The sequence below is a fragment of the Pezoporus occidentalis genome, unplaced genomic scaffold (genome assembly GCF_034315485.1).
Source record: "Pezoporus occidentalis ecotype Australia unplaced genomic scaffold, CSIRO_AGI_Poc_V1 ctg202, whole genome shotgun sequence".
In the NCBI taxonomy this organism is placed as follows: domain Eukaryota; kingdom Metazoa; phylum Chordata; class Aves; order Psittaciformes; family Psittacidae; genus Pezoporus; species Pezoporus occidentalis.
This window is the reverse complement of record NW_026913879.1, coordinates 1-16,788: the sequence shown is the minus strand read 5'-3', so window position 1 is coordinate 16,788 and position 16,788 is coordinate 1. Positions and strand designations below refer to the sequence as shown.

Sequence of the window (16,788 nt, the reverse complement as noted above, 5' to 3'; positions counted from 1 at the left end):
AGCACGGATCACTTTGGAAGAGTTTTGGGCACACTTTAATTAGAAACAGTGCTCCAGAAAAGCAGCTGCCACAGATCAGTGAGCAGTCACCCTGAAACTCCCACCAAGCTGGTTTCAAGGGGTGCTTTAAGCCACCAGAAGGATCCAGCCACCTCCTCCTCGTGTTAACACTGAGATTTTCCAATTGTCTGGCCAGAATGGAACACCGCAGCCAGCAACAAAACAGGAATAGTGATGGCATCACCCACGCTTCCACAAGCTATAAAGAGGCAGATTTCCTCATGTGTGACATGCGTGTGTCTGGAGACACCCACAACATTCTCATTACACCATTACAGGGCTGGGTGTTCGTCAGTGGCAAAGCTGTGACCTGTCACTGGTACCCTGTAAGTCCATTTGACATTGTTACATTGCTTGTTTCCAGTAGGAAAATCCCAAAGCCCTGGCTCCGTTCTGCAGTGAGTTCTGATGTGGTTTCCCTCAGCGTTCCCCAGATGGGTTTAGCTCCCACCTGATGAGCTGTGCAAACCCAGTCTGCTTCCACAAGGATATGTAAGGGAGAAGCCCTTCCCCTCACGCTGCTGCGAGGAGGCAGAAACTGAAGCCTAAAAAAGGCACTTTGGTATTCCCTGCCCACGGACAGCATAAAACATTCCAGGGCAGTGCCGGCTCCAGCTCCGAGAGGGGAACTGAGGCAGCACGTGCTGGTTTGTCACGTGGGTGAAATCCGGTATCCCCTTTGGGTTTGCCTCCCGGACACAGCCTCCCCCATAATTCTTCCTCCACGCTGAGCAGTCAGTATTCTCCCCCTCTGCACTGGTACCCGGTGCATCGGAGCTGTCTGAGCTCCCTCTGCAATTTAAAACTCACCAGAACCACCCCAAATCCTGCTTTTTAAACACTCTGGTGTTATCTTTGGCCATCGCCCAAGATAGGATCTCCTCCAGCACCCCTCCGGAGCAGCATACCTGCAGGGAGAAGCCTGTGCCGGCCAGGGTGAATGGCGAGTGACTTCCAAGAGCCTTTGGGAGCATGAAACAGGAACCTGTGGCACGAGGAGCAGCTGGGAAGCCTCAGCACTATGTGAACTTTGCACAGCTTGGGACCAACTGTCGCTATAGGATTTCCATACATCCCTTCACACGCCGGCTCTGGTGACGAATTGGTTCTGTAAAAGCAGATCAAATATCCAGGACTCCAGATCAAATGCCGTGGCACCAATCCTGCTCCGCGCCGGGAGCTGCCACCAGCCAGGCGGTAACACCATGCGGCACCCCTGGGTGCCAAGAGCCTTGGCCTGGAAAAATGGGGTCAGACTAAAATTATCCCTGGCCCCATGTGCCCCATGGGTTGGGATGAAACCTACACCCGGTGGGACGTCAGTGGCACATGGGGCTGCCCAAGGAATGGCATGGACAGGGACACGGGACATGGGACACGGGACATGTCCCCTCCACCCAGAGGAGCCAGAGGGGGAAGCACTAGAGCAGCAAATAAAGCCTAAATCGGGCAATTCCCCCAGTCCCGGAGCTCAGCCGGAGGGAAACCCGCTGCTGCCTCCCTGCACGGGTGCTGGCAAGCCGGAGGGATGCTGTGCATCCGCCAGGATTTGGCTGGTGATTCCCCCAGATCAAGTTCAGCTGAATCTTGGCTCCATCAGCAGAGGGCTGAGGGCAGCCGGAAACCCTGCAGTGCTCCCAGAGGAAATGGCAATTTGGAACCTTGTGCCCCTGTCCCAGGGGGAGCTGGGGCTCCCCTCGCACCAGCCACCAGCTGCACCCTAAGCTTATCGACTCTTCCTGGCCCCAAGTATATTGGCGCCAATTCCTTATCCACCCTGTTCCCATCCAAACCGGGATCTGGCAGATCCCCTGCCAAAGGGAGATCCCTGGAGAAAAGGGCAGGGAACCCTCAGAAACCCTGGAGCCCTCCCTGAGCCCCAGGGGCCTCCCCAAATCCCATAGACCTTCTCCAGCTCCCAGAACCATGCTTCAATCGGAGCCCACAGGACTCCCCCATGGTCTGAGGCAAGAGGAGCTGGGTGCTCCTCCAGCCTGGGAGCACCCTGCAACCTGCTCAGAGCTCCCTCCAATCCCGCAGGGAACTCCCGTGCCCCAAAACCAATCCCTTCTCCTCCCAGATTAAGGAACCCTTCTGGGACAGGAGCACCAACACCACGTGTGGGCACAGCAGAGGAGCTGTTACCGCACAGCACATCCTTGCCCCCTTCCCACCACCATCCTCCCATGGCAGGAGCCAAGGCGGCCACCCCGGTGCACAGAAACCTTTATTCTGTTAAAGGGGAGAGTGCCCGTGGGACCGAGGGCTGGGGCAGGGGGGAACAATGCACCCTGGGGGACAGGGGACAGCCGGGGTCACCCATGGGGCTGCAGCGTGCTGGGGGCCACATGAGGCATGCACTGAGCTGCTGCCAGGGTACAGAGAGGGCTCCCCTCACCAAGAGCCCCACAGGCAGCTCCAAGAGCCAGGCCTGGGGTGGGATGGGGGGAACTGGTCCCTGAGCATTGTGGCCGGGAGCGGGGCGCAGCCAGGGGAGCACAAGGACGTGAAGCCAAGCAAGAGCCGCACGCAGGAAGCCAAACCCCAGGTGAGCACAACCACAGCTCCCTCAGCGGGGGTCTCCAGGGAGGCACAAGCCCCCCCACACCACTGCGAGCCCAGAGGCTGTTGGTGGAGTGGCTCCTGGGGTGAGCAGGGGGCTCAGGAAGGACGATCCCACCTCATCCTGCAGGCAGCCAGCCCCGGCCCAGCTAACGGATGCTGCCGTCGCCCTCGCTGCTCTGCAGCTTCTCGCGCTCAATGGACCACACCAGCTCCTGGACAAACTTCATCTCCGAGGCCACCTGCTTGGCCAGTGCCTCGTAGTGGTTCTCCAGCTTTCGGTAACGCCTCTTGAGGCCATTGGCCACCTGCACCACGCTCTTGGTCTCCTCCTGTGCCTGCTTCTTCAGGGCCTCCGTCTTCTGCAGCTCCTGCCGGATCTGGCGGAGGTCCTGGCTGATGCTCTCATTCTCCTCTTTGTACCACGCCTCCTTCTCCTCATAGATGGACAGCAGGGCCTCGATGTCCTCCTGGAAGGACTTCTTGTTCCTCTCCAGCTCTCGGAGGCTCTCCTCAGCTGCAGCCACCTCCTCCATGACCTTGGAGAAGCGCTCGAAGTTGATGTAGGTGTTGTTTGGTGGCATGCTGGAGTGGGACTTGATGGTGTACTCCTTCAGGCGTGTGGTCTTCAGCCGGCGGCGCTCGGGCTTCTTGCAGCTGTCTTCGTTGCGGACGTTCCTCCTCTTGATCACCTGTGGAAAGGGATGGCCACAGGTGTGAGGTGCAGCACCCACCTATGGTCTGCAACACATAACCCAGACCTCTCGGGTGTCTGATACCCAAAAAGTGCCAGTTCTTTCAGTTCTCACCTTAATCCAAGGGTGCTCCAGGCTTTGAGCGATGGTCATCCGCTTCCTGCAAAGACAGCCAGGCTGCGACCGAGGGGCAGAGGCTTCACTGCCTCTTTCCCTGTCAAAGTCCTGGAAAAGCAGCTTGGATCCGAGCACCTCTGGGGCACGGATGGGCCCAGATGAACTCGCTGTGGTCAGGGGCTGCAGTCAGCTCCCTGGCCTCATGCAGCCTCCCCACGGCAAACACACCCCAAAGAGCCTGCAGGAACCTCCTGCCTGATGTCTGATCACACAGCACCACTGCTCCGGGGTGCTCGGGTGAGCCCTTCACCCCTTCCATAGCCTTTTCCCTCCTTTTCAGCTAAGCTGCTGCACCCTCAGGGTGATCCCAGAATTCATGCCGTGCCTGACACAGGGGAGAGCTTTGGTTTCCAAATCCTACCAGCAGCACGAGGGAAGTGGGGGGATAAGCAGGATTTATAAACAAGCAGCAGACAGGCACGGGCAAAGGCAGGCTCAGAGCTAAACTCCATGTGGACAGGGGATGTGGGAGCTGCCCACAGACAGAGAGTGGGGCAGGAAGGACCGTCCCCCTCCCAAGGTAACCCCCAGCTCTGCTCCCTGCCTCTCACTTGGGGTCCTTGACGAGCAGGCGGCGGATGAAGTCCTTGGCCAGCTCGCTGGTGTTGCTGAAATACTCCTCATCGAAGTCGTAGTTGACAGCAGATATGTTGGTCAGGGTCTCCTGCTTCGTTTCCCCCAGGAAGGGGGAGGCTCCACTCAGCCTGCGGTGAGAGCAGGTTGTGACACCCCAGAGAGGTGACAGCCCGAGCAGGGGACTCGCCCTGCAGAGCCCCTCTGCCCCAGACTCCCCCTATACTCACAGGATGTAAGTGATGACCCCGATGCTCCTGGAAGAGAGAGGAAGATGAGGCTGAAGCTCTGCAGAGCTCCCTGCATGTTCAGCAGGAGGGCAGACCCACAGGGAGGGGATTCACTCACCACATGTCCGCCTCCAGCCCCAGGGGTTCGTAGTTGACGATTTCTGGGGCTTTAGAAGGAAAGAGGAAAGAAAAAAGCATTATTCTGGGGGAAAGAAGCCTTTCCCCATGACCTCCCCCTGGCAACACACACCACGGCTTTGGGCATCTCCCTGGGATTAAGCCAAAGCTTTTGGAGTCCCGCAGGAACGCCGCCAGCCGGAGCTCACCTACAAACTCCGGGGTCCCAAATATATTCTTGAATTCATTCCCAGCTTCAATCTTGTGGGCAATCCCGAAGTCAATGAGTTTGATCCGAGGGTTTGGCACGTTCTTGTCCAGCAGCATGATGTTCTCTGGCTGCGGGGGCAGAGGAGCCGGTGGTTACCCCACACACTTCAGGCAGGGAGAGATCCCAGAGCCAGCTCCACAGGAGCCCGGATCCTCATCGCTGCTCCCCAGCTGCCGAGCTCAGGGTGCCTGCATGTCCCAGCCCTCACCTTCAAGTCAAAGTGGGCGATGCGTTTGGAGTGCAGGTAGTGCACCCCGTCCAGGATCTGCTTGAGGAACTGAGTGGCCTCCTCCTCTGTGAGGGACTCCTTCTCAGCCAGGAAATCGAAGAGCTCGCCGCCCGAGACCAGCTCCAGGATGAGCACCACGTCCGTCTTGTTCTCGAAGATGTCGTGCAGGGTGATGATGTTGGGGTGCTGGATCTCCCGCAGGATGTCCACCTCCCTCTCGATCTCCTCCCGGCTCACGCCACGGCGGCTGGACGACAGCCGACGCTTCTTGATGAACTTGGCCGCGTATTCCAGGCCCGTTTTCCTCTCCCGGCACTTCCGTACGATGGCAAACTGCCCGCTGCGGGATGCAGGGAGGAGGTGAGCAGAGGATCGTTGTGCTGGTGTGTGCTGGGCAGCGGGGTCAGCACCGGTACGAGGATGGGAGTTCACCCTTGTCCCTTGTGCCCCAGCTGAGCCCTCCCCATGGCCCCTCTGCTGGGACGCACAAGGATCCCTCAATGACTTCCCCCTAGGACAGATCCATCCCACTTCCCAGGGCTGCCCTGTCCCCTCCCCACTGCCCCGGCCATTGGCCATCCCCACCAGCACACGGTGACGTGTGGTCCCGTCACCAGCCTCCGTCATCAGCCTCTGTGGCGCCCAGACCCAAGACTATTCTGTACATCCCTGTACCACCAGGGCCACCCACAGCCCCCCCAGGGCAGGGACCAGCCTTGCCCAGATGGGATCCAGCCCCCAGGCACCACATCCATCCCCAGGGCTCCCGCTGGATGCAGCTCCAGCCCCAAGGGAAGGGGACACAGAGCAAAACCCAAGAAGCTCCCCCCTTTTAAAGGAACAAACACTAAAGCCACCCAGAATGTTCCCACTGCTCAATTCCTTCCCAGGGCCTGGGAAGCAGCACCCGAGGGAGCCCTGGGGCCACGGCTGTGGCAGACCCTGACTCCTGCTGCAGCTGAGGCAGCGCTGGAGGATCCAAACCCAGCCCACCCTTACCTAACCCCCCCCCTCCCCCTCCACCGCAGCCTCTCCATCCCGATGATTAAATCCCATTTTCAGGCAGTGATTCACCCCGGATCTGTCCCACGGGCGCAGAGCCAGGCAGCAGCGAGGGGCCTGGCCAAACCCGGGTAGGACAGGAGCTCTGCTGGGCCTGCCCACGTATAGCAGTGAGTTTAAAGTGAATTAACACCTTCCTTTGTTAATACACAGCTGCTGGAGGTGCCTGGCTCTGCCCACAGCCCCACTGCCTGCATAGCACAGAGGTGGCACAGGGACACCACGGGCGCTGCAGTAGGCAGTGAGGATGCTCGGGCAGGGAGGGCTGCAGCCACGGAAGCCCCCAGAGCGCAGAGGGGCCGGCACTCACCTGCCCAGCTCTTCCCCCATCTCATAGAAGTCCTCCACGCTCTCCTGCCGGAAGGTGGACATGGCTGCGGAGCTGCAGCTGCCCCGACCCTGCAAGCGGAGCTGGGCGCTGGGAGCAGCCGGGGATCAGCACCTGTGGCACCAGGACAGGGGGGGGTCGCACCAACACCAGCAGCGGTGCTGGGGACGGCTCGGGGCAGGGCCTGGCACAGGGGGACCGAGGGGAAGGAGCCTTGAAGCAGCGCAGCCCCACTGCTGTGCTATGGGGATGGAGGGGGTTAGTCCTGGGGACACCCCCCCGGTGCCATCACGCCCCAGCACCATGCAGGGACAGGAAGGAGCAGGGCCGGTGGCTGTAACCCCACGGCCATGCTCGATCCCAAGCCTGTCACTGTAGGCAGCCCCCCCCCCCTTGCCACAGCCAACCCCACAGCCCCACATCCCGATCCCCCACATCCCCTCCCTGCCCCACAGCCCCCCTCATCCCTCACAACCTCCTCCAGCCCCACAACCCCCTTCATCCCGATCCTCCCCATCCCCTCCCTGCCCCACAAACCCCCCCATCCCTCACAACCTCCTCCAACCCCACAGCCCCACATCCCGATCCCCCACATCCCCTCCCTGCCCCACAGCCCCCCCCATCCCTCACAACCTCCTCCAGCCCCACAACCCCCTTCATCCCGAACCTCCCCATCCCCTCCCTGCCCCACAAACCCCCCCATCCCTCACAACCTCCTCCAGCCCCACAACCCCCCATATCCCAAACCCCACAGACCTACCCTCCCTCCGCCCCATCCCTCACAGCCCCACATCCCGATCCCCTCCCACCCCTACAATCCCCTCATCCCGATGCCCCCCATCCCTCACAACCTCCTCCAGCCCCACAACCCCCCATACCCCAAACCCCACAGGCCCAGCCCCCGCCCCACCCCACCCCTCACTTCCAACCCCCCAAATCCAACCCCCCCGCTCTCTCTCCCATCCCCACAAGACCTCAACCCCCCCATCCCGCCCCACAACCTCAGCCCCACAGCCCTCATAATCCTCCCCCCCCTCCAACGCCCCAAACCTGGGCCGCCGCCGCCCGCGTCGCCGCCGCCACATTCCACCACAGCCGCTTGGCTCCGCCCATCCTCTGAGCGACGTCCCGCCCCGCCTATTGGCGGGGAGGGACGTCGCTCAGAGAACGGACGGAGCTCATTGGATGAGCGCGGTGGCATCGTCCCGCCCACCATGTAAAGCGCCTTGCTCGCCCAACCCTAGTCCTCCCGACCGCAAGGGGGCGCCCTATGAAAGCGCAAAATCCCCCCCAACCCCAAAAGGAGCCCCTTATCAATTTTAATCATGATCCAATTTTATTAATTCCAGTGGCACTAATACAGGCGGCGATAGTCACGACCGACAGTCACACTGCAGCCCTTCCCCCAACCCCCCCCCCTCATTTTACATGGATTCACACCCCCTTACCCCCCAAACCGGCTTTGTATCGTTTTTGAGTCAAATAAATACAGAATTGGGCAAATCCGAGTGGAAATGGTTTAGTTCCAATGGCGGAGATGAGGCATGTGCAACACCGAAACCTATAAGGCTGTTTTTTAATCCTTTTCCTCCTCATTTCAAGTCTCAAAATCATTATGAAACCCATTCAATTAAATGCAAAGAGATGGCGGTGACGAGCGTTTAAACCCCTTTGCTAATTTCATTAATTCATTCCCTCCCTTCCCTGTTCCCGGAGTCCAAGGAGCTTAATTAGAGCTTGTCAAGGAAGTTATCCAGTGCTGGAATTCCTTCCTTCAGGCCCTTGCGCTTGCGGGTCTCGGCCACCACTTGGCTGGGGCGGCTGGCGCTGTCAAAGGGGTCCCCGGGGAGGATCTGCCAGTGGTCGAAGACGCACTGGGGGAAGGCCTGGCCCCCAGTGTTGGACCGGAGATCGGCTGTGAAACCTGCAGGGAGAGAGGGCAGAGTGAGAACCTGCACCCCCCGGGAGATGGGACCCACAGGGACATCAACACAACACCCAAAGGAAGAGCTGGGGGAGATGGGGTCAACGCAACAGGGGACTCCAAGACGAGGATGGAATGGTTTGGGTTGGGAGGGACCTTAAAACTCATCCAGTTCCAACGCCCTGCCACAGGCAGGAACACCTTCCGCTGGAGCAGCTTGCTCCATGCCACATCCAATCTAGCCTTTAAGGTTTCTGTCTAACCTGTGTCCAGTTTTGGTCCATGCTCTACAAACAAGCTGTCGAGGGGGTCAGTAGGAGGGCCAAAAATGTGACAGAAAGACTAGGCAGCCATGCGAGGACAGGCTGAGAGCTGTGCTTGTTCAGCCTGGACAGAAGTGGCTCCAGGGAGACCTTATCATCATATTCCAGCTCTCTCAGCCTGGCTCCAGAGCAGAGCTGCTCCAGCCCTCGCAGCATCTTCATGGCCTCCTCTGGACTCACTCCAGCAGTTACCATCCCTGGAGTGATTTAAGACACGTGTAGATGCGGGGGTCAGGGACACGGTTTAGTGATGAACTTGGCAGTGCTGGATTAACAGCTGGACTTGATGATCTCAAAGGTTATGTTCTAATTGAAATGACTCAATGATGGCTGTGGTCAGACAGTGACATGCAGGATCCCCCCACTCCAGGCTGGGATCGAGTCCCCAGAAGCAGCACTCACCAAAGGACTCATTGACAGGCAGGTAGGCCTTGACCACGAACATAGGGGTGCCAGCCACCTGGGTCTCCTCAAACACGTGGCCACGCTTCCTGTTCAGCACCCCATAGATGCCACCGACCACCTGCTCTGGGCACTGCAACAGAGAGAAAAGGGTCAGGATCACAGGCCACGCACTGCCACGTCCTTCTTCAGTATCTTCTGGCCTGAGGGGATGCTCCTCACCTGGATTTCCACAAGGTAGATGGGCTCCATCAGCCGGGGCTGGGCAGTGAGCACGCAGGCATACAGGCACCTCCTGGCAGTGGGAATGATCTGCCCGCCTCCACGGTGGATGGCATCGGCGTGCAGGGTGACATCATGCACATCGAAGCGCACGCCACGCATGTTCTCCTCACACAGGACACCCTGGAAAAGCAGAGCAAGGGCTCAGCCACCACCATTCTGGGGACAGCTGTGCTCCCAACCAGGATGCTCTGGGCCCTCAGCTTATGGGCATTCCCTGGAAGCAGTTCTAAGGGCACAAAGGGCCAGAGAGCCACTTATCAAGTGGTCTTCCTCACCCAGGAGCTCCAAACCAGCTGTACCTGGCCTGAGGCACAGCCACAGCCCTTTAGAGAAGCCTTCAAGCACCAGAACCATTCCCACCAGCACCTCATCCCTCATCTCAATGGCTCACATTGGCAGCACAAGCACCAACATACATTTATGATGCTGCAACCCAAGTTATTTGGCCAGGAAAAGTAATTTTTTTTCACATAAATGGGGAAAAAAGCCCAAGTTGTTGGCATCTAAACTGGAGAAGAACTGCTCCTGTTGCTGTTCCCAACTAATTTCAGAGTCATCTCTTGCCTAGTCCCATGAAAGTAACTTGTAAGGCAGGCCAGATCCCTATGGAGCCTCCCAGAGCACCCCTCATTTCCTTTGGATGCCAGCTCTGTTGTTCATCTCAGCAGGTTCTGTCACTGCTGCTCCACTTTGCTCTGAAAAGCTCTTTCACATTTGAAGCACATGCTGCTGTGATGGAATTTCTCCACAGCGCTGGGAGAAAGCTTTTTGTCTGGAGGTTGTGTGTCTGAAGTGACCTCCAACCCAGTCACCCTGTTCCATTTATCCTAAAATACACTTTCAAATTACACATACATTGCCCCATGTGTGATGGGTTTCCCTCACCTCCTTTGTTGCCCACTGGAAGCCAGCCACTACGCTGTCCTTGATCTCATTCAGGTACTGCACCCCCTTGGTGATGTCAGTCAGGATGTTGGGGCCGGTGCCATCGGGACCAAAGCACCAGATCTTCCTGGCCTCGGTGACATCCCACTCGTACTTCTCAGCCAGGTAACGAGCTCGTTGCTTCAGCTCCTGACGGGCAGAGACCTCCCCCTTGTCGATGTCCTCAGCCAGGCCATCAGGGAAGGGCCGGGCCTTCATGTAGAGCCTGTTGTGCTTGTTGGGGGACTTGGAAAGGCACATCACGTTGGATTCCTCACTGACTGTCTCGCGGTAGGACACAACAGGATCTGATTTCTGCAGTGACAGAGAGCAGGGAGCAGCAGTGAGCCACCAAGCAGACCACAGCTCACCGAGGGCTCTGACCACCACAGCCCCTCTACCTTGATGGGGATACAGGCATGGTCCTCCTCCAGGTCCTTCAGGCAGATCTCCAAGTGCAGCTCCCCTGCGCCAGCGATGATGTGCTCCCCGGACTCCTCGATGATGCACTGAAAAGACCATTAATGCAGCAGGTGAAGCTTCTGGCTGCAATGCAACAAAATCTCTTGCTCCTAAAACATTAGTGATTGCCTCTGATTTTTGACTCTCAGATCTGCTTTTAGATGCTCTTTCTGCTGACCTGAGGATGATCTGGTCTCACCCCAAGGTGGGACACCGCATTCCCTCCCACTCCAGCGGGCTGGGACCAATGCTCAATTCAAGACTTCTCCACCAGCACAATCACCACTGAAAGCCAAGCCTCCTGTGCCAGCAGCACCAGGATTCCTCCTGGCCCCAAAACCATTCTGGACATTCACCTGCACCATAGGGTCAGACTTGGCCAGACGCTTTAGTCCCTCCACCAGCTTGGGCAGGTCAGCTGGGTTCTTGGCCTCCACAGCCACACGCACGACAGGGCTGACGCTGAACTTCATCACTCTCATGTTGTGAGCGTGCTCAAAAGTGGTGATGGTTCCAGTCTTCACAAGAAACTGGTCAACACCAACCAGACCAACAATGTTTCCACAAGGCACGTCCTCAATGGGTTCAACGTAACGGCCCATCATGAGAATGGTCCTGGTGAGAGAGAAGGCTGTTTTAATGAAGTCTGACAGAAAAGGTCCCACCAGGCAGGATCCTGGAGCTCAGCATCGGATTTGAAGCCAGGGCCAAGCACCTCAGAGGCAAGAAAAGACACAAAATAGCACTAGAACCACAAATCTGAAGCACCAACCACATCCCAGCCAGGACTGACCTTTGAATTGGCTTCAGGTACAGATCCTCCTTCTTGCCAGGTGTGTAGTTTGGTCCCATGATTCTGACTTTCAAGCCAGTTGAGACGAGACCAGAGAAGACACGACCAAAAGCGTAGAAACGTCCCTTGTCAGAGGTTGGCACCATTTTAGAGATGTACATCATCAGGGGGCCTTTGGGGTCACAGTTCTTAATACCTGGGAGAAGGAGGTCAGCCTGGTTCAGTATTATCTCTAGTACCCGGCACACATCCCCTGTACCCCCCTGCCCCCCAAATATCAACACAAGACATGCACCCACTATTGTCCCACGCTGCTGACTTCTGGCCAGCCCAAGCAGAGAGAAAGATCTCACAGAATGGTTTGGGTTGGAAAGGATTTAAAGCTCCTCCAGCTCCAACCCCTGCCACGGGCAGGGACCCCTTCCACTGGAGCAGCTTGCTCCAAGCCCCTGTGTCCAACCTGGCCTTCAACACTGCCAGGGATGGGGCAGCCACAGCTTCTCTGGGCACCCTGTGCCAGTGCCTCAGCACCCTCACAGGGAAGAGCTTCTGCCTAAGAGCTCATCTCAATCTTCCCTGCCACTTTAAAGCCATTACATCACCAAGAGATGTTTTATATTAATACAAAGCTCAGCATGAGCCTCTGGCATACACCCTATCTACTCTCCAGTCAGCTAGCTCAGCCCTCTGGAGTAAATCTGTGAGCTAGTTAAGCATGTTTGATCCATCCCAGAACAGATATAGACTCAGGAATTCCAGTAGCTACCAAGCTGTGTGCCTGGAGAATGAGATGGCCACACGGTGGTGGAACACTGAGCACTTATATGAAGAGATAACTAGCAGCAAAGCAGCAGCTCGTCCTACCTATGGCAGCCTCATCATCAGGGGGTCCCTCGTAGAGCAGCTCACAGCGGTACTTCTGGGCTGTGACAGGAGAAGGCAGGTGAATGGTGATCATCTGCAGCAGGGCATCTCCAGCGGGCAGCCACCGCCTCATCACGGCCTGAGCAGAGATCGGAGGAGCAAGACCTGGTCAGGCTGTTCACAACCTGCAGTTCACCTTCCACCTCCAACAGCACCTCCCAACACAAGCAGGGTTTGGAGCTGCTTAGTAACTTAACACAGCTGGAGCAGCACAACCGCTCATCTCCTCCCCACAGTCTCACCTTCAGCAGGGGTTTGCCCTCTTTGTCCTTATCTTCACTGTCAAGCTTGATGTCCAGCTTCTCAATCAGTTTAGCCGCCTCCTCCTTCTTGAAGTTCATGATTGCACTGAAGACCTGGAACAGCAGCAGCAGTTATGAATGCTGCCCATGACCCAGTTTGCAGCAGCACCATGTCTCTAAGGAGAATTTCTGTCCTTGCTCATCACCCAGCTGAACCCACCCAGAGGCACAGACCTGCCTGCACAACACCCACCACCCCTTTCCCTGCCCACACGGAGTAACGAGACGTGTCAGAGGTTTCAATTTCTTCAAGCAGACAAGTCAGGTCAAAGTGAAGAAATTTTCCATCATCATGCACAGCCCCAGCCTGGATGAACACCGAGGAACTCACCTTGAAGATGGGGTCAAGGATGAGCTGGCAGAAGGTCCTGGGCAGTTTCTTTCCATCTGGGCTGGTAGCAGATTTACTGAATTTGCCAGTAGCAGGATCAAAATATCTGGAGAAAGAATCAAGTCAGACAAGTATCAATACAGAGCCCAGCTACAGAAATGTGGCTCGTTCTGGCTGCTGAGGCCAGCTGCTAAAAAACATCTTCATACTTTCCTCCATCACTCCCATGTTTTCAGAGCAACACTGAACTTACGTTGCCAGTCACCATCCCCTCCCCATTATCTGGGTTTCCTACTCATGGGTAACAGCTCCTTTGCTAGCACACACCCCAAGTGACTGAGCCAGGGCTCTAAGCAGGCACAGCCACATCCTCCCTCCTTCCCCATCTCCCCCACTATCAGGCTGCAGCCACATGAAACTGATCCAGAATTAGACCAATCTTCACCTGTCTCCCCACAGCTTCTTCATCATGTCTTCAACCTTCTTGGCACGCTCAGATGCGTTCAGCTGGGCATCCCCCTTGGCAGCAAACTTTGCAACGTACATTTCAGCAAACTGCTTCAGAGTGAAGGCCCAGCCATGCAGGCCAGAGCCAAAGCCCACTGTGCCCAGCACTGGGTCAATCTGGAAGAGAACCAACAGCAGAGCTGGGTTACAGAGGAACAGCCACAGCACGTGACTGCAATCAGCTCATTTCATCCCGAACAGCACTGAGTACAAAGGTTCAAAGCGGAGCTTCAGGACTAATGGGCTCTTGAGCCACTCTATGACAGCAGCCATCTCTGAGGTTGCAACTAGATCCCAGCCCACCTCCACTTCAGCTTTGTATCGCACAGCCAGGTTGGGTTTTCTTCAACAGGCTCAGCAGCTGCCCTGGTGTGGGTGCAGGGAACACACCTGTCCTTCAGAGGAAGGATGAGCAGTACAGAAAAGCCAGCAGCATGTGGCGAGTGCTCAATGGGGACAAAGCAGGAGCCTCCAGCCCACAGCCCAGCTTGCTCTGAGGAATTCACCCAGGAGCAGGGCTTGGGATGCAGGAAATGGCAAACACCTACTGGCCTCCCATTTCAGAAGAGAGCTGGGGGTGGGATGCTGTATGGGAACCTCAGGTCTCATGTCACCCACCATCACAGATGTGATGTGAGCAAGAAGGTGGCCTCCAAAGCAACAGTCCCCTCTGGAAGGGGAGAAAATGCTTCCTTGTGTTTATAGTCTTTATTTGCTCAAGCTTTGAACTAGGAGGTTATATCAGATGAAAGCACAACAGAGCTCCAAACCAGCACCCATCTGGGTAGGATAGCATCTTCATTACTGCACTCTTGCCTTGCTTCTCCACTTGGGACAGGAAAGAAGGACCAAGGAGACAACCAGCTCCCTCCCACTGCAGGACATAAGCTCAAACACAGTGCTCCCAGCTCCCACTTACCATGATGTTTCCCATGGGGCCACTTTCCCCTTCTCCATACGTGGAGATGATGACGTTCACGTTCTCCACGATGCGCTGGAAGGTCTGGTACAGCTCTTCTGGCTCCAGCTGCAGCTCCAGCAGCGCTCGGTCCATCTTGTTCATCATCAGGACAGGCTTGATCCTCTCTGCAATGGCCTGACGCAGCACAGTCTCTGTCTGCACGCACACGCCTGCCAAACACAGGGGAATCAGTTATCCCCAGCTTCAAATTCACCCGACACACACTCCAGCTGCACATGGCTGCGGAAGCCCTTACCAGAGACACAGTCTACAACAACCAGGGCGCCATCGGTGACACGAAGAGCAGCAGTAACCTCTGAAGAGAAGTCCACGTGCCCAGGAGAGTCAATCAGGTTGATCAAGAAGCCAGAACCATCTTTGCTCTGCTTGATGAAGGCCAAGTCGTTTTCAGAGAGCTCATAAAATAGGGAAATAGCTCTGAAATGAAAGAAACATTATTCAAATTGTCACGTATACATTACCTCTCCTTACAGCTTAGAAACAGGCTTTTACTCCAGACAGCTGTGCCTGAGTCTAAGGATCTCTCCCAGTGTGGGAGATAACCAGGAGCACAGGCTAAAATCTGCCCTTCCTGTGGCCCTCTGACACCAGGACCTCTTCTGAAACCATAACCTCTTGTGACTCTCTGCAATCTGAAACACCCAAAGAGGGTTCCATTTCTTCCAATCAAGCAACTACCCTTCTCCTACAAGGCCCAATCACCTTTCTGAGCTCTCTCTATGCCCATCAGGGTCATAAAACTGCCTGTGGCAACACAGCCACAAGGTACATCACCAGAGGTGCTCCCAAGACAGTCGCTGCACTGCATCCACAGGACTTCAATGGGTACCAGCCACATCCAACAGTTCCAGGGCTAAAATGGAAGGCTGAAGCTCCTGCTGTACATCTACTTCCCAGTGGCCACTAAGGTGATGCTCTATGATTCACCAGAAGCTACTCAATACTCGCTCTCCCAATTAAGTAATCCTCAAGAGATGAGCTTCTGAACTAGCCTAGACAAAGCCTGACGCTGTCTTCACCCCTCTCATCACCAGTGGAGCACTCAAAGCCCACCGTGAGCTCAGGCCACGCTGCAGGAGCACCGAGGAGCCCGGCGGGAGGGCACTCACGTTGATTTGATGGTGATGCACCGCTCCTGCTCATCCTTTCTTGTGTCGGTGAACCGGGTCTCCCCCGCGCGGGCAGAAGCGATGATTCCAGCTTTGCATACCAGAGAATCAGTCAAGGTTGATTTGCCGTGATCAACGTGGGCAATCACAGACATGTTTCTGATGTTGGCCTTTTTGTCCATGATGGCCCGTATCTGGTCTACTGTGAAGTTCACCTTGACGAGAGAAGGGGGGGGGGGGAATAACACGGGGTGTATAGAAACAGCTCTGGCAACTCCAGGGAGCCCAAACAACTGCCATGGCCGCACTGACAGCGGCTCTGCCTGCATTACACCACAGCCCACAGCAAGGGCACCGCAGACACCGGCGTCACAGGCGGCAAGGCCCAGGTCTGCAGTGTGAGCACCCAGCTCCGCGTCCTCACAACCGCGGCCCCACGAAGGGGGTGTCCTCCGTCCCCCCCCAGCTGAACCCAAGCCCTCTCTTGGGCGCTGCTCCGCGGCTGGAGATGTGTCTGTGTGTGTGGGGGGGTGACAGCCCGGAGCGCTGCCCCCGCCCGGGCCGCAGCGTTACATAAGGCAGCGCAAAGGCCCGTCCCCGGCGTCAACACCGCCGCGGTGCCACATCACCGCCAATGCCACCCTCCCCGCGGGCCGGGCGCAGGGCCCCGCTACCACCGGCGGACAAGGACCCCGCTGCGGCCGCGGAGCCCAGCCCCACCCGTCCCCCCCCCCCGGAGCCCCGGCAGGCCGGGCCCTGCCGCCGCAGGGCTCATCGCCGGGGACACGAGGAGCGCGGTGGCCGCGGAGCTCGGCGGGGCGGCGGCGGGGCTCGGGGGCTCACCATGGCGGCGGATGGCGGCGGATCCTCTGGGGCGGGGGGGTCACAGCAATGGCGGCGGCGGCGGCGGCCCTGTCTCGCTGGCGAGCGCAGAGCGGGCGGAAGAGAGCGCTGACGTCAACAGCCGCCTTCTTATAGGGCGGCGCCGGCCGAGGGGGCGGTACCTGCGCAGGCGTAGCCGTGGCCCTCTGCCCCGCCGCGGCTCTATGGTTGGCGGCGATGGGAGGCTGCACGGCCGCGCACCGGCGGCCTGCAGCGGGGGAAGCAGCCGCCGGACCGGCGGGCGAGCGCGGGGCTCCGGGTCCTGCAGAGCGGCGGTGCAGCAGAGCCCGGTGTCAGTCCCGTCCCGGCGCCCTGCTCCCATACCCGGTTTGCC

General features: G+C 57.6%; 2 protein-coding genes and 1 non-coding gene across 4 annotated transcripts; all 3 read right to left on the bottom strand.

Moving 5' to 3' along the window:
* Positions 1–2,269: 2,269 nt before the first annotated feature.
* Positions 2,270–7,442, bottom strand: DAPK3 (death associated protein kinase 3). Of its 2 annotated transcripts, XM_062618640.1 has the most exons (9): positions 7,355–7,442; positions 6,287–6,418; positions 4,894–5,254; positions 4,624–4,753; positions 4,416–4,464; positions 4,298–4,324; positions 4,046–4,198; positions 3,432–3,477; positions 2,270–3,314 (listed from the first exon to the last, which is right to left on the bottom strand). In XM_062618640.1, the coding sequence occupies exons 2-9, from the start codon at positions 6,346–6,348 to the stop codon at positions 2,772–2,774; spliced, it is 1,371 nt and encodes a 456-aa protein (XP_062474624.1). In that variant the 5' UTR covers positions 6,349–6,418; positions 7,355–7,442; the 3' UTR covers positions 2,270–2,771. The 2 variants fall into 2 exon arrangements, with proteins under 2 accessions (XP_062474624.1, XP_062474623.1); XM_062618639.1 differs by lacking the exon at positions 7,355–7,442 and having other exon boundaries at positions 6,287–6,437.
* Positions 7,443–7,621: 179 nt separating this feature from the next.
* Positions 7,622–16,576, bottom strand: EEF2 (eukaryotic translation elongation factor 2). The gene is made up of 15 exons (XM_062618638.1): positions 16,416–16,576; positions 15,573–15,787; positions 14,699–14,880; positions 14,401–14,612; positions 13,420–13,598; positions 12,975–13,080; positions 12,584–12,697; positions 12,282–12,420; positions 11,418–11,613; positions 10,981–11,239; positions 10,564–10,671; positions 10,124–10,477; positions 9,176–9,358; positions 8,954–9,086; positions 7,622–8,228 (listed from the first exon to the last, which is right to left on the bottom strand). Exons 1-15 carry the CDS (start codon positions 16,416–16,418, stop codon positions 8,035–8,037), a joined length of 2,577 nt encoding a protein of 858 aa, XP_062474622.1. The 5' UTR covers positions 16,419–16,576; the 3' UTR covers positions 7,622–8,034.
* On the bottom strand, positions 12,872–12,940 carry LOC134163681 (small nucleolar RNA SNORD37). The gene has a single exon (XR_009964792.1). It is a non-coding gene; the product is annotated as a small nucleolar RNA SNORD37 (small nucleolar RNA).
* Positions 16,577–16,788: the final 212 nt, after the last annotated feature.